Source organism: Neovison vison, chromosome 7, assembly GCF_020171115.1.
Source record: "Neovison vison isolate M4711 chromosome 7, ASM_NN_V1, whole genome shotgun sequence".
NCBI classification, from domain to species: Eukaryota; Metazoa; Chordata; class Mammalia; order Carnivora; family Mustelidae; genus Neogale; species Neogale vison.
Genome location: NC_058097.1, coordinates 168,076,784 through 168,091,768, shown reverse-complemented (window position 1 = coordinate 168,091,768; position 14,985 = coordinate 168,076,784). Strand labels below are relative to the sequence as shown.

Below are 14,985 nucleotides of genomic sequence, written 5' to 3'. Positions count from 1 at the left end.
CAGAGAAAGCTCCTGCTGAGAGAAGGTCAATAAATTTCCCAACTGCTAGGATTCTGAACAGGCACATTTGCACTCATTCTTTTCCCACATGCTTTTCTGTGACACCTGGAGAGGAAAAAGAAGAGAACTACTATTCACAGAAGAGAACTACTATTCACCTTCTTAAAAGCTCTTAAAGTGATTCCCTGAAACAAGGGAGGGCAGAGAAAATGTATATAGATGAACGTCAGTATAGCTCTCTCCAAACTGGAGCAGTATTTAAAATTTGGAAAAATACAGAAGTCTTTGTTTCTGAACATTTTTTTTACCTGGGGGATGGATAACATACTCGGGGCAAACTGCTACCCTCTGTCTACGTATCTGCAAGTCCTGGAGGCACAGGGAAAAGAACAGAATAAATTATCCGGCAAAAAGTCACTTCCTTTTAAGGCAGAGTTAAAAGAGCTCCAAGACCTAAGAAAAATCCAGTCCTTTTTGTGAGTTTTTATGTTCTTTGTAGTAATTAATGATTTTTACAAGTTTAAAATAAACATAAATAATATTTATTGTATGAGAAAATACAGATAACCAAAATAAAAAAACAATAGCTACTGGAAATTATACTGCCAATGGATAACGCTACCAAACTTTTTTTTTTTTTTGCTATTTATAGATTTCCCTGAATATTCCTGACCAGGTTCTTAATATGCTTTGGAAAGGCCTGCAGATTGTAAGAGTTCAAAGCTTGTGTGAGTTAAATGAATAATATTTACAAAGAAGGAACCCATTTCGGAAGTTATGTGGGAAAAAGTCGGCATCTGCTATTTTTATAATATCAGTATATTTTTTCCCCAGTTTTTTACATTACACTATGGTCTAGCCTATAGTTTGATGAGTACGGCCCAGTTCTCACTGTCTGATTCCCAAGATGTTGCTTATGATTGTATGAATTTATACAATTTAGAATTTGTGGGATATACAAATAGGGAAATGCAGTAAAATTAGCTGTCTTGTGTGTACCACCACAGAGAACATCAACATTTATATCCTAGTCAAAACTCCTACTAAAAGTGACTGCCTAGTATTGTCAGAGAGAGATCATTTTAGAGAAAATTCCATTTAAAACATGTGTTTCTAAGTTTTATACTATGAGACATTATCTTACTACATCTATTGACAACTTCCTTTTAAAAATGAAAAAAGAATAGGGACATCTGGGTGTCTCAACTAGTTTAGTATCTGACTCCTGATTTCAGCTCAGGTCGTGATTTCAGGGTCATGAGATTGAGCCCCCAAGTCCAGTGCAGACCCTGGGTGTGGAGCCTGCTTAAGATTCTCTTTCACCCTCTGCCTGGCCCTTCCCCAGTTTGTCCATGCACATATTCTCTAAGAGCGAGAGAGTGAACGAAAGGGAGGGAAGAGGGGAAGAAGGAAGGAAGGAAGGAAGGAAGGAAGATTGATGGAAGAAAAAAAGAAGAAAAGAATAGAGAATTTCCTCTTCCTTCAGGAGAACACAAGCGTTCGGGTCACATGCTTCCTGGGTGGGGTTGAAGCATTCACATATTTACAATGTCACTGGTAGAAAATGGACAGAGAACTCTCCCAGCTTGCACATCAACCTGGTTCATAGGACCATACAAAGTGTGCCTCACATAACATACGATGGCTATCGGCCAGTCTCTGGCTCACGGATGTCAGGAATGTTCTAAATTATAGCAACTCTAAGCACTTCTAAAAAATGCTCAAAAGATGCTTTAAAATGTTTTCACTAGCAAAAAAAAAAAAAAATGCTTGTAATTTTTGTATTATCAACTAACACTGATACATTTCCCTAAAATATATGTGTCTATGTGCATACATATGCTCATACATACATATACATACGTATACACACAACATAACCATTTTTATAAAATACTTTTTTAAATGCTACATTTAAATATTTATTTATTTATTTATTTGACAGAGAGAGATGACAAGCAGGCAGAGAGAGAGGAGGAAGCAGGCTCCCCGCTGAGCAGAGTCTGATGCGGGGCTCGATCCCAGGACCCTGAGATCACGACCTGAGCCGAAGGCAGCGGCTTAACCCACTGAGCCACCCAGGTGCCCTAAATGCTACATTTAAACCTGGTGTGGTCCAGAGGAATTACTTCTGCCTCCCAAGGAATATTTGGCCATGTCAAGAGACATTTCTGCTTGTCATGACTGGGGATGACACAGTTGATGGTATTTAGTGGGTATAGAGTCTGGTGATGCTGGACAGCCCTCTACAACCGAGAATTATCTAGTGCACAAAGTCAATATTGTCAAGGTTAAGAAACCCTTAATTAAACATAGTTTGATACCTTGTACATAATCTCTACTTGTTCTTGATTGCAAATTTCCTTAATACCAAGTAGAAAACTTAATCTCATTAAGTTCTCAGAAGATGGTGCTCTGTTCCATGATAGGTGACCTATTTTTGGATTTAGTGTACCTCTTTGATTTCACATCTGAGTTGTTCACCTTTGTGTTACATACCAAACACAGGTGGCTGTTTTAACCTCATTAAATTCTAGATATGCATTTTCTTTAACAAATGATTTCCAGGATTTAACTAAATGTGCAGGTATTCTAAAATGCTGAATGTCACAATGCGTAAAACCAATGACCAGGGGGGCCATGGGAAACATTTTAAGACTAAACATAAGTGAACTCTACATAGATCAAATGAGACCATTTCATTAGCCCTGAAATTGAAAGAAACCCAATGAAAGATTTAGTCTAATCATGCTATGAAACATTCATAATGCATTTGTATTTTTCACTTGCACTCTAAGACTCAAGGTATCCATATCACTATTCAATGGAAAACAGAATTGATGTTTATTCTTAATGAGCAACATGACAAAATAATTCAGATAAGGTATGACATAAGTTTTCAGTATTTGCCTACAATTCATCTACATCCCTTGCATACAAGTGACTGGAAAATGTGTGCTTTATTCCACTGACAAAAAGTCTTGCAGAATTAGACTACTGGCCAGTATCAAATGGAATGGCTTTGCTACTGATGGGAGAGAGCATCACATGTGGAGAAACATTGTTTGTTTGTTTGTTTTTAATCCTACAATAATTGTGTACATATTCAGGAAAATGCAATTCTCAATCTCAAATCCAACACTTATATTAATAACATCTACATAGGAACCCATGTCCTACCAATCCTTGTTTTATTTTTCACTCTGGTCTTGATTTTCTCCTTTATCTCTATTTTTCCTGCTCTACATCATGGGCCAGAATGTAAGCACTGATCCAACCAACCACTTATTGAAAAGAGAAAAGGCCAGAGGTCAAATGAACAAGCCATCAGAAACTACAGTTAATTTTTCCTGAGCTGCCACTAACCCTGGTCTAAGAGATCAATGCTCTCCCCTATTTCTTTAAAAGGTAAAAAGAGTAAGAACTTTACAGACATTCTGGTTAAGGATCTCAATTACCGTGTAATTGTTGTTTAATGTATAAACGTTGTTTAATGTATAAACCAGTTGTTACTGGTTTATAACAACCTGAGTTGCTTGGTACAAGTACAAGTTTGTGGACCCTCCCCACTCAGACTTTCTGATTCACCAGATATGGGGCAGAAGTGGAGAAATCTGGATTTTAACAGGAAGTCCACATATTATCCTTGAGAAACACATGCAAGGGCTTATAAGGCAGGCTTTGCACAATGTAACTTATGTTTCATTCTCAGTTCTGACACTGGCTCTGTAGCACTGCAGAGATCACTTCACCTGGCCAAAGCTTTAGTTTGCCATCTATCAAGCTGTAGCAACCATAGCAATTTCGTTTGTTGTTCATATGAACGCACTCATTCGCGAGGCCTGCGACTTAACTACCACATGAGAAATCGACTCTCATTCGTCATTATCAACATCATCACCATCACCGTTCTGTCTCCACACATCCCTGGGACTCATTTTAGAGAAACACAGCAGTTCTAGAGGAAATAAGACAAAACCTTTAGTCTGATTTTTGTTTTGCTTTTTTTTTTTTTTTTTTCATTTTAGAAAACCTAATCAAAATCCAAGGTACTGCAATAAAGGCATGTGTGTTGAGTTACCATTAAATGTCTTTGCTTTTGGCAAGAATATTTCAGCTCCATGTGGCAATGCTCTCATGCTGCTCAGGAGCAGAGCTTGGCAGGTCTCTTTTTAAGGATGAGCCAATTAATATTATTTAATAAATGTGACTTCATTTGTTGATAATATCACAAAATATGGAAACAATGGCACACACGTTGTTGATTTTCTTGTTGAATAATTTATGTAAAATTTGACATGTTTTTTAAAGGATCAAGCTGCCTTATAAAAGTATAGGTAGCACAATGTAGTAGGTGGGACAATTTGGGGTATAATAAATAGGCTCATTAAAAAAAATGAAACTTTTAAACATGAAGGAAAAAAGAGCTTTGCTTAGATCTTTGGCATTAGATGAAGACAATCCTCCATCTCATCAGATAATAGCAATGATGATGACAACGTTGTATTTCCACTCTTCTCTGCAATTCTATGGTAAGTGTCAAGTTTATTCCCTTCTCAGAAAAATACAGTACAGTGGTTTTTCCCTAATAAATCTCATGGACAAATACACTGAAATATTTAGTTTTCTATGACATAAACCTGTTGCTTCCATTGATTACGAACACTGGCAAACTAACACTGATTATCAAATTCCACTTACACAAAGGTAGGAGGACCTCTTCAATTAATGACAGAGCTGGATTTCACCAAATAGCACCAAGTATAAACATTACTTACTGCAAACAGAAAGGGGCGCATAATGGAATCTTACTGATGCTAACTGGCTTACATTATCAGGTCCATGAATGATAATGTTTGTAATAAACCAATATTGGAATAAAATTCCAAGGACACCCATAAACCTGCTGGAGTTATTTAACGTGCTTTTATGCAAGGAGCATGTGGTTCTATTTAGATTCCATTGATGCAGCAGATTGTTAAAACTCTAATAGTTGCATGTGATGCTACCCAATAAATGATAAGTGGGGCAAGTCAGTTCGTGAGGCTTTATCTCTAATTAGCACTACAAATGCATACTGGCAAGCAGAGTGGAGAAAACACTGGACCTTGCTGAATTAGACACACTGGAGGGAGAGCAAATGAAACCCTATTTTCAAAGAGAAGATGCCTGTTATGTAGCAGGCAGAAGAAAACTTGGGAGAAGTTCATCTACCATCAAAATTGGACATATTGAGTCAACCCACAGTGCTATACCTAGAGAAAGAGATCCATTCGCTCTGGAAGTCTCTCTCTGTCTCCACCCTCTGCATCCCCCACCAAATAACAAAACAGGCAAGGTTACCTTTCTCACAGTGGCTTCCTGTGAATCCAGAAGGACAGACACACTTATTAGGAGACACGCAGGTTCCACCGTATCTGCAGCCCTCTTGGCAGAATGCTGTCACAAAAAAAAAAAAAGAAAGAAAAAAGAATAAAAGATATTCTTAGATAAGATGGCACTAAGGAAACTCATGGTGAATAGTGTGAATACTGAAACAATTCTTTCTTTGGTGCATAGAGCATACATACCTGTGTTGACATATTTAAAAGTTTTGGTATACAGAAAGAAAGAAATGTCATAATGCCTATTTCAGTCATTTACACGAGATCATTTGAAACAACAGATATAAAGCATTTCACACAGGGCTGGCACGTGTAAGTGATAGTACAAGCAGCTACTACTGTTGTTATTCTGGTTATTAATATATTTGAAATCAAATAGGACAAATTGTGTAACTAGAAAGGATAGGGTAGGGATAAAGGCAAAGGCAATTTAAATGCTATTTTGTAACTACTCCCCAAACATCTTTTATTATAATATAAACATTCTTATATTGTTTTAAAAGATTTTGGGTAGTCAATATAAGTTTTTAAAGATTTTATTTATTTATCTATTGAGAGAGAGCGCACTCATGTGTGTGCACACATAAGCATGAGGAGGGACAGAGAGAGAGAAAGAGAGAATCTCAAGTAAGTTTTGCACTGAGCACAAGCTGGACATGGGCTTGATCTGATGGCCTGAGATCATGTTCTGAGCCACAACCCAAAGCTGGATGCTTAACCAGCTGAACCACTGAGGCACCCCAGGTATTCAGTATAATTTTAGATAACATACATTTAATTAAACACTTACTTTTGAATATTTAAGATGTTTCCAACGATTCTATAATAAAACTATGCCTTGTCCTTAGAGTTAAAATACTTAAGAAAGGGGAAATGCTTCTATGTGAAAATGCAGTTTCAAAGGGTTTGGACTTTGATAAGCCTTTCACAAGCATCAAAAAATGATCCTAACCCCATCTCAGTACTACCCAGCTAGCCTTCGGAGACCAGGTTAATTTCCCTATTACCCACTAGCACAACATAGCTCTGGGAACCTCTCCTTTGCAGTACTAACTACCATTGTTCACTTACCTATATTTGATTACCATCTTCTGTTTTGTCCATTGGACTGTAAGAACCATCAGGACAAGAAACTGGGATTTTGTTCTTGTTCCCTACTGTACCACCATTTCAGAATCTGAGAACACAGCCAATGCTTAAAAATCACTGCTGAGGGCGCCTGGGTGGCTCAGTGGGTTAAGCTGCTGCCTTCGGCTCAGGTCATGATCTCAGGGTCCTGGGATCGAGTCCCGCATCAGGCTCTCTGCTCGGCAGGGGCCTGCTTCCCTTCCCCTCTCTCTGCCTGCCTCTCTGCCTACTGTGATCTCTCTCTGTCAAATAAATAAATAAAATCTTAAAAAAAAATCACTGCTGAATGAATTCACCTATATTTTGCAGGCTATTCTGATCAGAAAGCTATTGTTCTAATAATTACTCAACACTTCCATGCCAAATAATTTATTTTCAAGGCTTGTAGGAGAACCAGTAATTTAGTGTGCCAAAACTGCAAAAATTCTCCTAAATGAAGATGACTGCAACTTGGTACCACAGATTTGTTTTGTTTTTCACATGAGAGCTAGGTGAGCAAATGGCTTTAATTGCAATTAGAAACGTGTCACACTGGAAAGATACATGGTTATATTTTGTCATCATCACACAAATAATATGGCTTTAACTCTAAAAAGCTACATAACATCTTTGGATAGTTTGACAGTAGTTCAGCTACACAGAACTTCTCACAATATTGCCATTTCCCATATCATTTAATATCATCTGGATAATTTAACATTCTATAGCTTAGTAATTGTGAGCTCCTTTGCATCTGCCAGACAGATAGTGCATACCTTGCTATCCAAATACCATTCCCCATTTTCCAACATCTTAGTACCCTGGGACTGTAAAAAACATTTACACAAAATCTGCCTTGGTATGTTCACCAAAAATAAAAAATCAATATGTATATAAATATATGCATACAAGTGTACACAAAATCCCTTGTCCCCAAAGATCACACATGTGTGCTCTGATGACTGCCGTTTCCAAGTAAGGTATCTAACCTCTGCATCAAAGCTGGTAACAAAAAAATAAAGTGGTTTTGCAAACTGAAAATGAGAGATGGAAAGCTGGTAAGGAAAAGTTTCAAGTGACCCCAAAAGAAGATGAGTTTAGAAGCAAGAAGTGCAGCTTGGGTTTCTTTAGTGAAACAAACAACACTTGATCCAGAGGAGTGTGCACGTATGCGCACACACACTCATGTATACACACAGAATCGGCAGATTCAAAATACATGAATCTCAAAATACATGTGCTCCTGACTGACTTGACTCTTAAGAAGAAATGATAGAGATTTTTGTGAAGAAAGCACGAGATGTTTGTGATGTTTTAAGAACATAGATGTGATAATAAATACGGTGCTATGAGGGTGAAATTAGTTACTATTCATAGTAAGGGCCTTTAAATAGTGTGGGGCACAACAGTGTTAAGTACCTTGTTATATAAATTTATTTGACAGCAATAATGTCACGGCTGTGAAACATGGGACAAGGACAAATCATCTAACACCCAGACAATACAAACCCATCTGACAAGGTGTTCGGCTTCACCAACGATGGGTGAAAGGCATCCCTTGTTATTTATGCTTTAATTTCTAATACTAGTAATGGTCCTTAACATCATGTTATTAGGTAGGTGTTACTATTTCTTTTACAAAAAAGGTAAAACTGGGGCTCAAAAATGAAATACCCCAACTAAGGCCATACAGTTGGAAAGCAGCAGAGCTCAAGATTTAAGCAAAGGCTTCTTTGCTCAAAGGCTACAAAGTCTTGCCTTTTCTTTATATGTTATAGTGCAGACTAATCTGCCATCCAATATTCACATGGGAAGTCTTATTTTTTTTTCAATAGTTCCATAATGGCTAAGGAAATGAATTATATATTGAAAGCAAAAAAATATACCAAATCGCGTATGTGACATGAAAGAGAAGGGAGGCAGGGAGTTGCTCAAGTTCATGTACATCTTATCTAATCTCCATTTTTGGCCAAGTCCCATCATGATTGACCAAATCCAGGCATGTGTGATTTTTAAATGACAATTATCCTGGATAAAAAAGAAATTCATTACCTACTCGAACCTCACAGAATATGACATAATACTTTGAAAAACAAAACACAAAATCAAATAAGGAAGCATGCCCTCCAAAATGTGAACTCAAAATCAACTCAAGTTTTCTTTGAATACCTTCTAAGATATCCAAATACACAGGTATCCTAAACTACAGGTTGTGAATAGATTGTTTATAGCTGGTTCTTCTTCCTCAACTATCAACCTAGCATTTCAAAGAAAACAATTCTGATACTCAAGAGGACCTACAATTTGGTGCAGCATTACTTTGTTGGTGGCATAACTGAAACGAGAAGCCAAGTCACCATCACATTTCTTTCTACTTTATCAGAAGATAGGATGGCAGAATTACATGGCTCAAGTCCTCGTTCTGTATTTATTAGCTGTGTCACCTACAGCATATTATTTCACTCCTGCGGACCTCAGTTTCCTCAAGAACAAAGTAACAATAATAACGTCCATGCTGTGCAAGGTTCAATTCAATTACCAATGTAAACCACCAGCACAGGGCATGGCAGGTGTGATATGCTCAAGAACTAGACCTGATTCTTATTCATCACTAGGAGTCTGTTTTTCCAAATAGCAATACTATTATGCACCGGTTTGTGTGCTACATCCTGGAGATGTGGCAGTGACTTAGAAAAGATCCCTATGCAATGGAGCTTATTCTTTAATGAGGGCTCACTGTCACTCTGTCCTTGACTAGATGACATAGTATCATATGGTTTGCAATGGAACTTGGAGCCACAGCTCCTCTGCAAACTTGGAAAAACTCAGGCATCATGGGGTACGTGGCTCTTTTGCCTAATTCTGAAGCATGTCTTAAACAGATTGCAAATATACAATGGAATTATGAACCTGAATCGGTCATCACAATGTCATTTGTTATTAATGTATTACCCTGGGGGAGATGCAGCACTGGATCAACTCTGAAATGGTATTGTTCTATTTTGGAAAGGACTCTGCCTTGTGCATGAAAATAAAATCAGAAAACTCAAAATTGAAAAGGCATTAGTCCACAGACAGACTACTTGTTTTCAGGCAACAATTCTCAAAACTTGGGAAACAAGTTTGGAAACAAAACTTGGGCATTAAGGGAAACAAAACTTGGGCATTAAGGGAAACAAAATGAGAATGTGGGTTTGCAGACAACAGTTTGTAGATGTTCAGTATCATCATCATGTGTTCAGTTTGACAAAAATAGTTTTACACTAATAAAAAGTAACAACCTTTCAAGTTCTAGACAATTTGCAGGATCCTCTTAAAGTTCTATGGGCATATATTTGGTTTCTAGGGATACCCTGTATCCTGACAAAATAACAGGAAACAAACATGCCTCAGCACCATCTGTTAAAAGGAAACCCTTTGCTTCTCTCCTTAAGTTCATTTCTGACCTCTCTTTGCCAGCATTGCTCACTCTGCCTTGTGGAGGTAAAGGATTTAAATTCCATTGGTAAATTTAGGAAGAGTATGTATCAGGATGATGATTCTCAGGTGGGAGAAGCAGGAGACTAGGCAGAGAAGCACTGTATGTTTAGAAGTATGTAACTGTTACTCTTCCAGTTTTATTCTAGATAATTCATTACTAGATGTGAATTACATCATTTAAAAATAACCACTGAGGTATGTAAGTAAATGATAGCTGACCACCATGGACCAATGATCCTAAAATGTCTTCAATCAAAGATTATAATTAAGTGATTATGTGAACCTAAAATCCAAAAATCAGGAGGTGAGGGGGAAGGAGATATTTAAAATCTATTCATGTCCAGCATAACTCTATGGCCACCCTGCATCTCTCTTGTGAGTAAGCTGCCTTCAGACGGAATCAATTTTCCTTATCTCCTGAATGACACTTTCCTCCCTGGGACGTGGTTGGTAAGTCTGCCTTAAATTCTGTGCTCATTCTTAGCAAACTAGCTTGTTACAGACTGAAACTCATGTTCCAGACTGAAACTCATGTTCTTTAACCCAGTTCTGTCAATAACAAAGGGGACATCACCTCCATGTTTGCTTTTTGGTTTATTGCTCACCTCTTTCTGCACATGGTATGTGTCCATCAAAGACTCCCTCAAATATTTTTCATCCTCAGAAGATGGCAGGTGGGGTCAGCGTGCTAATGGCATTTGGTGGGTAGAGGACAGGGATGTTGCTAAACACCTTGTAATGCACAGGTTGACCCTGCCTAACAAAGAACTATCTGACCGCAAATGTCAATAGTGTTGAGAGTGAGGAAGTGTGTTCCAACTTCACACTATTTAAGTCTACTAGGTGTCCCCAGGAGCAAAATTCTGTTATTTTAACCCATCATTTTCCCTTTCTCCCCTCCCAATTTCTCCACTCAAAAAACAGTTTAAAATAAAGAGAAAAGATCAGAGTAAATTCATCCAGGTGGCTTGTCTGATACATCAAACCAAACATCTAGATGTCTACAACTCTCAATTTTCATATCATTCTGGTTGCAAGCACACAGTCTATTGCATAAGTTAGTTTTTCATTATTGGCCCCAAATCCCCTTTCATCCCTTGTACCATCTATGTTTGTATCCACAATTCCAATACCCCTTTGCAAACCCCTTATCAGCTGTATTAATATTAACAACAGTAATGGTGAATTCCATTTTTGGAGGACCTATGATGTACTTTACAGACAATATTCCCTTTCATGCTAATAACAGCAGCCCAGTGCATTAGACATGCTACCATCATTGTCAGATGAGAAAGCTGGCTTAGAGAAGGGGAAGGTCACAATGTTATAAAGCGGTTCCCTGGGTTTCAGGTCCCACATCAACCACCTCTCTAAGCCATCCACGTGGGGCTTGCCCACCTACCATGTGCAGATGACATGCTGGATACTGAGAAGCCTACAACGAGGTGAGAGATGGTCCCTATCCCCAGGAAGTTCACAAGCCAGAGACAGAGAGCGGCACATATAAAACCAAGCATCGTAAAACATGATAAATGCTACTATAGCAGTACGAATAAAGTGCTGAGAGAACATGGAGGAGAACATGATAAATTATGCCTGGTGGACTTAGGGCAAAGCTTTTCAACAGACCTGGCATTTGAGTTGGGTCTGGAAGAATGAATGGGATTTTTACTAAGCAGAGAATCACAGGGAAAAGGGCAGGGCAGGTCAAGGTTTGTCCTGTGGAAAGGTACTGAACAGAAGATGAAAATGAGCCAATATTTATAACTTACGTCAAAGTCAGAGACTGGACAGCATAAGAGAATGCAGTAAGCCACGCAGGTCAGCAGGAGCATTTTAGAATCTGTGACCCATCCTCTCCATCTTCCCATTTCCCATCCACTTCCTGGATTTGTTAGTGACCTTCAGGCATAGTACTGTCCTGCCTGGTTATCGGCATACAGAATTTTGTTCTGTCCATCATTGTAGTTATTTGATTTAAGATCATGTTTTGCTAATCTTTTTTACTAAACAGTAAGAAATAAGTTTTCTATCATAAGCCTTCACATATACACAACCAGTAATGGAAGACTGACTTAGTCTGTGTAACACATTTTGATATTGTATTTCCTTCATTGCATCACCTTGTATTGTACTATATTTTTATCATTTATAAAATATGGCTATGATCCAATGATTTGCTTCCACAGTCCACTAAGGCTGCAGTTTAAACTGTGCCCTTGTTTCATACAGCCTTGGTAATCACTGTATTCTTCTAGTCTGCAGCATTCTGCGATGGTGTGGGGGGAACAGTCACTTTTAGATTAGTCTTGAGATTCTGGTCTTGGCTTTAGAAACACTGATATAAGACAATGTCTGTAATGCTGTTATTTTCTGCGGATGTAGTCGCAATAGACGCCCTCTGGTCTGGAAAGTCAAAATATTCACTCTATGGGTCTTCATAGAAAATCTGTTACAGAGGATAAATTAGATAGGAATGGCACAGGCTGAATAAAGAGACAGTAAGTGCATCCTTTTTCATTTTTTGGAGGGGGTGCTGTACATATGCTTCTCTAACTGGACTGTGAGATTCTTAAGGACCAGGGTCATATTTTTTTTGCAATTCTGATTTCCTCTATATATCCTCTGGAACTCTGGTGATACTAAACTTCTATTTTTTTTGTAAATTAATTATATGGAGAAAACAATGTTTCAGAAGACAGTTTTGTGTCATGAACTGTATCATGAAATTTGAGAGGACCATTTGACTGTGTCGGATCAATTCTGTTTTTAAAATGTCTCAAACATTTACTACCTATTAAGACACTAGATACTCTAATAAGATATGATCCCTGTTCTCCAGAAGCTGCAAGTTTATTACAGTGGTTCTCTCTGAGGGCAATTCTCCCCACCCCAGGGGATATATGACAATGTCTGGAGATCTTTTCATTTATTACAAATGGCGAAGTGCCACTGGTGGCCATACTAGTGGGTAGAAAGCAGGGATGCTACCACTGAACATCCTGCATGCACAGAACAGCCCCAAAGCCAAGAATTATCCAGACCAAAATGTCAACGGTGCCACAGGCTAGAAAAGCTAGACAATCCTTCATTTTGTCATTCAACAATTACTTATTGAACACCCTCTGTGCCAAAGATTATTCTGAGAGCCAGGGATTACAAAGAATAGATAAAATATTGTGTTTAAAGGTTTTATTTATTTAACAGAGAGAGACACAGTGAGAGAGGGAGCACAAACAGTGGGGAGGGGATGAGGGAGCAGCTCCCTGCTGAACCCTGAACCAATGCAGGGTTCAACCCCAGGACTCCAGGATCATGACCTGAGCCGAAGGCAGCCACTTAATGAATGAGCCACCCAAGTGCCCTAGTTAAAATATTTCATATTACGGGTCTGTATTCTAGTGGGGGAAGATACAGAACAACAAAATAGACGTGCAAGTGATAAAGTTATGTGAAAGGCAATATAGTAAGAAATAGAAGAGAGCAGGGGAGTGGAGGCTGTGCCTATGGGGAAGGTTGCAATTAAACAAGGGGATAATGGAAGGCCTCACTGAGTAGGTGACATATGAGTAAAGACCTAAGCAAAGAAAGAGTGAGCCATCAAGCAGAAAAGTGTTCTAAGTAGAGGTTACAGCAAGTACAAAAGCCCTGAGGTGTGGATTGTAAAGATTATGTAGTGCTTTACAGATCCTAGCAATAACACCGACACAAACTCAAAGGAGGCAGAGAGAAGGAAAGGACTGCTTCTTCCTAGAAGGTCAAATAGGGGTCCATCCACACAACAGCAGATACCTGAACTAAAACCAGAAAAACAATAAGTAACTGTAAGGCAGGATGGGACCAAGGACCGTCAAGTCAGGGGTGGGGAGGAACAGCACAGACAGAAGAACAGCGACATGGAGCACCGCTGGTGGAACCAAAGAAGGACCTGAGCTTGCCATGAGGAGGAAGAAGAGGTGACTGGAGCTGGTAGTCAACTAACCCAGGCTTTTGGCTCTTTCACCGAAGAGCTCCTCCTACTCTGCCTTCCTCGTCAGGTACCCACGCTCTTAGGAAGGATTTGGGACTGCCAATACTGTCTTCTTTTCCTGCAATTCCAGTTTCATTCAGAATAAGACCGGTGGCTTGTCCCTAGGAAGGCACCGTCCACATTTAAATATGAAGAGGTTCCATGAGCTAAAGTCTCTGAAATGCAGAAATGGATGAAATATATATAAAAAGAAGAGAAATTCAGCAGGACATCTCTAAAAACTTGGGACTGAGGAATATTTGGCCCTGACATTGTGCACACAGGGGTCAATCACTGACACATAACCCAAACAACACGGGTGCCGGGTAATTCTCCTACAGAGCCTGCAGCTTGGTGAGGGGGTAAGACTCTGGAAACAGATCTAGATTCTAGTCATCGTTCCACAACCCTCGTTAGCTGACTGATTCCCACCGCTCAACTTTGGTGAGATATAACTGACATAAAGCACTGTGTAAGTTTAAGGTGAAAAATGTGTTGATTTATCACATTTCTATAATACAAACGGATTACCACCATGACCTTATTTTTGAAAACTGCTTAATCTCCTTAATTAAGCATCAAATCCTTATCTGTATAGTTAAGGCACTGAGAGAACCTTGGGCCTACTGATATTACCAGCATCAAAGAAGTAGTGCATATGAAGTACTTGTCACAGTGCCTACAAACAGTAAGTGCCCAACAATAGTTAGTTCCTCTTAAAACTGTCAGTCTCCTTCCCTCCAGGTTAATTAATAGAGTGAATATACTTATTATGTTTTATTAATTATATTTAGTTTATTATTAATAAATTTAATATATTATTTGATGTAACACAGTGAATATAGTTAGGTCTTCCCTAAGTGCTGTAAAAATCAACACCAGGGTTTGAGAGCTTGTTGAGGACTAGAATCAAAGACAAGGAAAATAATACGGGTTTAAGACAAAACCTACGAAGAGGAACTGAGTAAGAGGTGGCGTTCAAATTTCAAAAAGCAAAATTCAGGA

The 14,985-nt window shown here is 38.6% G+C and overlaps 1 protein-coding gene across 2 annotated transcripts in view; it reads right to left on the bottom strand.

Annotated features, from left to right (window-relative positions):
- The window catches only part of NELL1 (neural EGFL like 1), an 830,042-nt gene that overhangs the window by 199,935 nt on the left and 615,122 nt on the right, over window positions 1-14,985 (bottom strand). For both annotated transcript variants that reach the window (XM_044258965.1, XM_044258966.1), the window contains exon 15: window positions 5,344-5,439. In XM_044258965.1, coding sequence (XP_044114900.1) covers window positions 5,344-5,439 — 96 coding nt within the window. The remainder of the gene's footprint in view (window positions 1-5,343; window positions 5,440-14,985) is intronic.